The 9705-nt window shown below is 36.1% G+C and overlaps 1 protein-coding gene across 1 annotated transcript in view; it reads left to right on the top strand.

Moving 5' to 3' along the window:
- The first annotated feature begins 2685 nt into the window (after positions 1-2685).
- The window catches only part of LOC116522271 (acid-sensing ion channel 2-like), a 584351-nt gene continuing 577331 nt past the window's right edge, over positions 2686-9705 (top strand). The window contains 3 exon segments of the mRNA XM_032237078.1: positions 2686-2785; positions 2788-2808; positions 2811-3265. Of these exon segments, the coding sequence (XP_032092969.1) occupies positions 2686-2785; positions 2788-2808; positions 2811-3265 (576 nt within the window).

Raw genomic sequence — 9705 nt, 5'->3', positions numbered from 1 at the left:
TATGGATTAGTTCAAACTTTTCCAATGTGGGAATTTCCAGATGTGTTCAGACTCCAGCTACCAGGATTACCTGCAGAATTGTCAGGTGGCATGGATAAAGGCCACACTGGTGAAGAATTTGGAGTCTCAAACAGATTTTGAGATACCACATTAGAGCTTTGTTTAAAATTATTTATCTTATGGAAATACAATTTATTTTCACATGAATGGGCACACTAGAAGAAAGCAAGGACAAATCACTTTCAAATTATTATTAAATTAAACTACAATATATAGCCCAATCCGAGTAGCTTTAGGAGATGAGCTTAAGAGAGACATTACTTTTTAAATGTGTATAAAACCTTGTGAAATTTGTGCAGTGACATCTATATCCATTGTATACTGCTCAATGTAAAATTACAGGGTGGGGGCAAAGCCCCAAATTACACATGGTAAGAAATTGCAAAATAGATTTTAGAAAAGTAGACTTTAAGGGGATGGAGTTGAACATAGATCTCCAAAATATTTCATATACTTAATGAGGATGTTGCTGAGAAGAATGTGAAACAGTTTAACCCCTTCCCCCGTATAAAGCAAAACAAGGAAAAACTAAAATATAAAAGGTGGTAGGGCTCCTTCATGTTTATCCTTGCTAAAATTCTGTTTTCTTTTATTTCTGGCACCATGGAAAAATCATGGAAGTAGGAAAAACATGCAGTCTGTTTGTTCATATAATCACATTCACAATTTACTAAATAGCTAGTGTCTGTGATATAATGAATATGGACTATGAAATATGATTTAAATTAAAATTCCAACTCAGTTCTAAGTTGATGGGCTGACCTTGGGCCAGTTATTATCTTAACATGCCGATCCTACTTCACAGGATTATTTTGAAGGATAATCCATGAGTATTATTTAAATAAAAGTTTGGAATAAATCTGGCAATAAATATTAAAAGATAACAAAAATAGCATAAATAATAGCACAAATGAAAGGATTTACCATTATTAACTTTGATGCATGGATGCTTCATCTTAGCAATATAACATGATCCAGCTGAAGTATCATGATTTTATTCTTAATAAGTGATATTTAAATGAGTATCTGGCCTCCATTAAATAAATATATCCATATACATCTATATTTTCTGGAAAAAAAAATGCTGCATGTTCAATAGGACTTGCATCTTAGCAACCTGATAATATAATTTTACATACATCTATTCAGAAAAGTCTCAGATAAATGCATATAGAATTATAGTCTTAAACTGCTTAAATTTGGATGGATTGTGCTTGTGTGATTATGTACATGGACATATCCATATCATTCTTGCTATGAGTGTTCATAATTGGGATGGTATGCATATACATATAAACATAGATACACACACACACACATGCTGGGTCTCAGTTTAAGATATTAAACATCCATTGTCCTTCTGTGTCTTGAATTACAGACATAATTTTGTTTAGAATTACTGGTAATTATTCTGTATGAAAAATGCTGCGATTGACAAAATTCAAGACATCTATTTCTCTACAATATATAACTATTAGAAGAAACTGAAATAGCCTGCAATCATAACATACCTTGATGCTTTTAACTTTTCCCTTCTGCTGTTTCTCAGATGTACCAGTCCTGGACTTCAGATGGAGAGAAAGCAAAAAAGCATGCATGTTCATGTGGAAAAATACCTGTCTCTTTCAAGACTGATGGTAACCATTAAAGGGAATAAAAAGGTAACTTATTTGCTGCTGAAAAGTGCGATGCCACTCGTGCCTTTTCTGGCAAATCTTTCCTGCCAAATATCCTTGGCACTGAATCCTGGCTGCTCTCTCTTCTTGAAAGAACAACTGCTCAGGGTGAAAATGTCAAATCTTTCCCAGATGCTTTGCGGTGGTATTAAGCCTGGTCATGTTCAACTCTTTTGTCCTGTGAGTTTTGTTCTTTTGCTTTCACTTGGCTTCAATTGTGCGGAATTCTCAGATTAAGATTTGCCAGCTGGTTTCTGTTAAGGGAATGCAGGCTGAGATGAGAGAGCAGGAAAAGATGCTGAAATCCAACAGCCTGGAAAATCATGGGGGATGGGGTTACTGTTGATCCTTTAAGAGCCTCAGCTCTGTTCTGCGGTATGTTGCTATGTTAAAGGCAGCAGGCTCGTTAGATGTAAAACATTAACTGATGGATTCCAAGCTCCGATTTGGTTAACTGATGGACTGCATGCAGCATAGATTTCACCCCATCTGTACACACACACAGACACACAGACACACACAGTTTTCATCACTAAATTATCTCTGTGTGTGTGTGTGTGTGTGTGTGTGTGTATGAGAGAGAGAGAGAGAGGGAGAGAGAGAGGGAGGGAGGGAGGGAGGGCTTTGTTTCTATTGGCTGATTCTTGCCTTCCCACCCACATCTATTCCACATCACCTTGGTGTCTTCCTAAATAAAACCAGTCCTCCTTATCGCAGCAAGGAAATCAAGCAATAGAGTTGCAATGGATTTTAAATAAACACTTCTCTCTCTCCCCCCATCATTGCCAGGCTGCTGAGAAGCACGCAGGAGGCACCTCACCAACTGCTACTGAAACGCATATGCATAGCTACCTTGCCTGCTTTCTGACTACTGCTGCTTTCACCCCATGTGTGAGGGCTGGAGTACACAAGAAGCTGGCTGCATGCAGAGGATAGAATTGGTACCTTTATGACCAATTCTTTCTCCATGGATTTGAAGGACAGCACCAGTGAGGGAAGTCTAGGGAGCCTTCAGCCTTCCAGCCTCCAGATTTTTGCTAATACCTCAACCTACATGGAATCCGCCATATCTTTGTTATGGACCTATGACTGTGCGGAGGGCTCTATGGGCTCTAGCATTTGTAGCTTCCCTGGGCCTCCTCTTGGTAGAGAGCTCTGAGCGACTGATTTACTACTTTTCTTATCAGCATATCACCAAGGTGGATGGGCTTGTTGCTAACAGCTTGGTCTTCCCAGCTGTCACCATCTGCAACTTTAATGGGTTCCGCTTCTCCCGTCTCACCACCAATGATCTGTACCATGCTGGTGACCTTCTAGCTTTGCTGGATGTGAATTTACAAATCCTTCATCCCCATCTTGCTGACCCAACAGTCTTGGCCATACTGCAAGAGAAAACCAACTTTCAGCACCACCGAGCCAAGGTCTTCAGCATGAGTGAGTTCCTAGGACGTGTGGGCCATGACATGAAGGAGATGCTGTTGTACTGCAAGTTCCGGGGACATGAGTGCAGCCACAAGAATTTTACAACTGTGAGTATAAGGAACAGATTGACTTTCTTATTACCTTAATAATGGTTATAGTAACAATGGGATGTACCTAGAATTGGTAATTATATTTATCCTGGCTTCTGTTGGTGAGATAGCAGGCTTGAACTGAAGTATGCTTGGTATCCTTGTGGCAGATTTAAAATGGGAAGTCAATCCAATTTAAGGAATTAAGGACTTTTTTCTGGGAGATTTCAACTAGCTCTAGTTATTGGCCTGTTCAGACCCTTGATGTAAGGAATGACAATATTCAATTGCACTGTGCTTTCCTTAAGGAAACTAGCTTATTTTGCTAGTGAATGGTGATTGGCAACAAAGTAGTATTGAAATAGTACAGAACTTTTTGGCTGATATACCCAACTGGTTGATAAGGACTTACAACTTAATTCATTTTATTCCTTATGCTCTTGGTAACAATTATTTCCCATTTCATGTTAAGTTTTCTTTTTATAGACACCTACACAAGATTCTGAAACTGGATAGGTTGGGACAATGTTTCTTTGTAGTAATTTAGTGTTGGTGACCTACCTCTGATCTGTGGTCTAGAAGAAGTGTAGTGTTTTATGAGCATTAGGGAGTTAAATGTGAAGCCTATTCCTTGCTAAATAAAGTGATTTGTTCTATTTCATTCTTCTTAATATTGTGTAGTGGGCAACAAGATTAAAATGTAGACTATAAGATTAGTATTGTTTCAGTTCTCATAGACCATATGCATTCATCATTTCATAATTGCAGCATCAATTGTTGACTTAAGTGTGTGAATGAAGTATGAGAATAAGTATGAAATATTAATATCTTGACTTACTACAACATAGTAAATACAATATTTTTCAGTTGACTTGCTTCATACATCATCCCCAGCAAATCTCCTAAGTAATGGTGAAATTAAATAATACATAAACATAGAAATTAAGCAGATCTAGGCCTGGAACTAAAAAGGAAGTGACATGTTTCATAACTATGGCCAGTTGCCATTAAAGATGAGGATCAGAATTAAAAAAAACCAAGATGACTATTTTATAGGCAACAAAAAAAAAGAGAAGAGTACTGTTTACCAACTTTATGTCATCCAAATTTCTAAACTGGTTTAAAATTTAGTACTTGAAGTCACAAAACATATAGAGGTCACTAGATTAGAGAAATGTTTTCTAAATAAATTGTTTTGTCCTACTGGCTTTCTTGTGTGCTTTTTGCAGCAGTCTGAAATGGAGAAGTTAAATAAGTGAAGATGATGGGCGGTGAATGTTGGAATAAAGTTTAATTTCTTCTTTGCTCAGACTTGTGTAAAAGTCACCAAGAGTTGAAAAAATGTAGTTTTTTTTAAAAAAATTACGAATCCCTTATTTCTATGGCAGGGGTCAGACTAAGACATTGGACAGAAGAAATGGTTTTCCCAAAGGAAGCTTTTTCTTAGTTACATTATACATTAAGGGGATGTTAACAGTTTGGCCTTAATTAATAACAGTACAGAATTTAGAATATATGTAAGGCAAAGGGATTTCATATATATCAACTTGTTATAATATATCATCTAAAACAGGAGTCCATTATTAGAAGGTTGAAACAGAAAACAGTTTGCTTCAATAGGATAAAACCAGTAGGACCAACACTTTAAAAAACTTTGTTCTCTCATATAGATTTCTTCTATTGCTCCACTCTTGCCCTTCTTGGTACAGTATGAAGCACATTGCTTCAGTCTGCAACCCTGCTATGTGTTTAAGCTGCATAGTTCAGATAGATTCAGATTGTAGATTTTTTAATGTAATTTAGACTTTCCACCATAGTACCTGGCTTTGGAATCAGTTATATAATTAAAAAAAATAAAACATAGACATTACTGACAAAGGTGGGTTTGTTATGGAAAAAGGATATTATACTTTTTGATGTTTGGAAACTCACTGTTGGGATGTAGACAGGATTGTAGCCAAGAGCAAGCTGTCAGAATGAAAACTTTGAGTCACAGTCATATTAATTGACAAGACACAATTTAATGGACCTTTACTGAAGAGTAATATTCCAAATTGATATAAAATATAAATTTGAAATTGTGGTCTAGAAATGGAAAGTTTATTGTTATAGGTATATATATTTATCAGAAGTGAATTTTCCAATATTCTCAATCATCTCTACCTTTTTAACAAAAACACAAAAGAAAAATAACGTGGAGGAATTGAGTGCATTTGCATAAAAACTGGAGAGTGAGAAAGAATTGAGGAGAAATTCCTATTTTGATGTTTTCCCAGCAAAATATGAGAGCAAATATATAGGGCCTAGTTGGATAACAAGTTTTTACTTCCTTTCAGTGAGTATAAATTACCACCAGGAAGAGAAACTTTAACGAAAGATCTGTTGTTCAGTAGTTCATTTCAAAGTGTCATCAAATACATAATGACATAAGAGGTTGAAAATGTAAGATTTTAGATAGCAAGTATCAGCCAAAATAACAGACATTACCAGGTTGGTTAGATAAAATGATAACCCACTATAAATTAGCTTTATCAATATTTCTTCTTTCCTACAAATTGCAGTTCATTTGGATAAGATGTTTATTGACAGGTTTGTACCAAATAACTTTGTTCTGCTTCAGGGCCATCATAACAACCTCACCATAATGGAACTGGCATACCCCACCTGTGCAGGCTGAGGAGGCATCCCATAAATAAGAATGGCAGGGTCCAGTTTCTCTGGTGCGACTCCTGTTTTTGGAATATCTTTCCCTTGTCCCAGGGTGAGATCTGCTCCCACCTCTCTGGCCTTCTGCAAGAGCCTGAAGACCTGACTCTGCCAGTTGACTTGGGGCCCCAACGGCAGATTATCACTCTGGAGGTGGTTGATGAACTAGTAGAAAGTCCCATCTCCCTCCCTTGTGCAGCTTGCTCGCTCCTTTCCCAACTTTGTGATTTGTATTTCTATCGTTATTAGAAATATCTATTTTTCATGGTTTACTGCTTTCAATATTGTAAATTGTCCAAAGTCACCTATGGTGAGATAGAAGAAAGACAAACAAACAAAATCTGATTTCAACATGGAAGATTGAATCACTTTGCCTTGAACTAAAATGTTGAAGTGAACGAATCAGATTTTACCATTTTTTTTCAATCCAGTGGAAAGGAGGTACTATGTAGGGATCGGAATCTCACCTTAGCATGTGGACTGAAGCACAGCAATTGCTCCAGTCAGATGCTTCAAAGGGGAATGCCACTTCAGTTTGATGCTCTACTTTAGAGATATGCTTTAATCGAAACTTTGATTAGTTTGAAATGCTCTTTTGACGTTTGCACAGCTTTAATGACTACTAAAACATTTGAAGGCTTTTTTGTTCCTGATATTTGTGTCATGTATGTTTTGGAGAAGGAGCAAGTTCATTCTTACTCTATTTTGCTATAATGATGATAACTGAATAAGAAAGAGAACAAAAATAGTTCTCTCCCCAAAAGCTCTTGAATAATTTTAAATATTGTTGAAATTAAAAGAGACAAAATGGTAGAAGATAAATATACATTTGTATTTTTAACAGATGCTTCATTTGAAGCTTCATATCAGTTACATGAATAAAATAGTTTCCTAGCCAGTGAAAACAGTGAAAAGAAAGCAAAAAAAAAAAAAAAAAAAAAAAAAAAAAAAAATGCAGTTTCAAAACCTTTATTTAGAGGTATTTCGTCAAATCTTTATTTTTTGATCTTGAGTCAGAATATTTCTTCAAACTTCCTATGTTCTCAAACATTACACGGACTTTTAGTTTGTTCATTGGTTATTTGATCCCAGTTCTATTCTTAATCGAAACATGCTAACCATATTGATTTCACCTTAATAGGAAACAGCATATCTACCCTTCTGAGTCTTGGTGATGATTATTGGTAGAAGAGAAGCTAACAGGGACAATTAATTTCTTGCAATAGTTGTTGATGGGGACACAAATGGCAAATAAATCAGTAGTTATTTTGAATTATATTTACACATTGTCTGTTTATGAACATTACTTCAGGCTTGAATCTCCATTATTATGCATCCAAAAAGCCAAGAATGATTTCAAATATGACATTACAGATGCTAGAATATAAAATTTGCTTCAGTTGAAGAACCTTAAATGAAAAATAACTTTTGTGAGATATTTGTATAAACAGCTCTCAAAAATCTAATTTTGCTCATCCTCAAATATGGTGCTATACAAAATTATTTTAATTGCTATAATTAATGCAATTATCAACTCTTCCTTTTAAAAATACAACCTTGATTCTTCCAAATCAGTGCAGCAGGCCAAATTTGATTTATTTATGGGAAGCTATTTGAAATCATTATAGTATTTAAATTACCAAAAATAAAAACCAGTTTAATTTACACTAGGTCTCCAAGTTTCCAGCACATGCAAATTGGCTGCTTTAACATATGGATAAGATAAAGGGCTGTTGTATTGGAATCAACACTTGTTAAGACTACCCCACTAGAGCTGACATGCCCTGTTTATGTATATCTCTCTATTTCTGTGTTGAAATACTACTTGAAGTGACAGGCTAGATAAGCCCTGAGCAATTGTATCAACGAGTAAGAGTAGGGCACTGAAGAGACAGATATAGTGGGTGGCCTGCTTTTCAGTGTTGTGAATATACCATATTTAGTTTGTTGGAAAGCTTCTTGGATTTTTACTGTGAAAGTACTGTTTTCATGGTTCCCCTCTCATTTTGTTTTCTCTCTTTCTGATGTGCACATTTTTGTCACTTATTTGCAATGTGTTATATTTTATCTGGCACATTAGTCAGGTACCCTAATAAAGAATTAAACTACTATGAACATAAACAATTAAAACTTATTTAATCTTTGTCTCATTGAACGAATGTGCTCTGCACTCAACTCACTTATAGATTGTGAAAGATTTTCTCGCATATCCTTTTATTTCTTTTCAGCAAAGATTCAGCTGAGGATGTTTTTCTAGGACCAAAAGCAGACTTCATTTAAAATAAATGTTTATGAGTTTCACCATTCTGATCATCTGTATGAATATTCCCTGTCTCTGTAGCTTTGTATGCAAATTAGCATTAATGTGCTATAAAAGCAAAAACAGAAAGCCACTTTGATAAACTATGTCAATAAGCTAATTTTTCCATTTCATAATAATTGCTTCACAATGCCAAACTTCCACTGATTCAAACATCCCATTTCTTATAGTAGCCAGATTTGAATACTTTTAGCCACTGTGTAAAACTCTGTACCTGAAATCTAATAATGGATGATATACTACCATGATGTCGAACCTATGCCACAAGTGCCACAGGTGGCATGTGGAGCCCTCACTGCGGGTACACAAGCCATCGCCGAGTGCAGCTCTACCGCACATGTTTGCATGCCTCCCTCTAGCCAGCTGATTTTTAGGTCTGCCATGCATGTGGGAGCCATGTGCTGCATGAGAGTTGCACATTCATTGGAGGGGGGCAGGAGGCTTCAGGGAGGGCCTCGGGAGCCCGGGAGAAGCTATTTTCACCCTCCCGGAGGCTTAAAGAAAACCTCCAAAGCCTCGGTAGGGTGAAAAACGGGAGTTCCGGGAGTTGGGTGGGACACATTGCATTGTGGATGTGGGAACATGCACGCATGATTTCAGCATGCGAGGTCAAAAAGGTTCGCTGTCGCTGATATACTACCTTTGAACAGGGAAAATTACTTAGTTATCTACATCTTATATATTACTAAAAAGCTCAGATCTTTGAATGATGTTAATTGCAAACAAAGGAATATTGAATATAAAATATATGTAGTAGCAAGTTTACAGAATTAGATTCTTTTTTCTAATATGTTTCTTTAAAAGACACACAACTGGTACTTGAAATTTTTTTAAAAAATTGTCAACTAAATTTCAGATTCGGGGCAAGGTATTTATTTAATATAAAGGGTAGAGATACCATAGCTTCATTTTACCAAGAAGTCATATGATCAACAAATGAAGCTCTTTGTGGTGTCTGCTAGGAGAGTTCAAATGAAGACTAGCTGAAGCAGACGTAGCCTAAGTGGCTATTAACTATCAGTGAATGGTGATAGAGTGCTCATGCAGTTCCTGTGAATAAGAAATGAATCTGTGCCCATAAAATAACAAAGATGAATTGCACATGAATAAACATGAGTGTGGTTAGAAGTTGCCACTCTCCTGAGCATATTACATACTGTTTTCTTGCAGCTTTACATAGAGCAGTACAAAGGAACAAAAACACCATCTCTAGGAAGTTCTGCACAAATCAAAATTGCAATTACATTAACAATGTTCAGAACCAAATTCCTGAAGTAGGGCTTGTATTACACAACTTTTTACTGCCTTCTCTCATAAGTATGCAATGGAGCTGAAATATATTTTTAAAAAACTCTTCCATGCTTATTAAACTTTCTATTTAACAAATCTGCAACTCAAATGTGTTTTATAGTTATACAAGCAAAGATTGCAT

Source organism: Thamnophis elegans, chromosome Z, assembly GCF_009769535.1.
Source record: "Thamnophis elegans isolate rThaEle1 chromosome Z, rThaEle1.pri, whole genome shotgun sequence".
In the NCBI taxonomy this organism is placed as follows: Eukaryota; Metazoa; Chordata; class Lepidosauria; order Squamata; family Colubridae; genus Thamnophis; species Thamnophis elegans.
The sequence above is the reverse complement of the archived record's forward strand: the minus strand, read 5'-3'. Positions and strand labels throughout refer to the sequence as shown.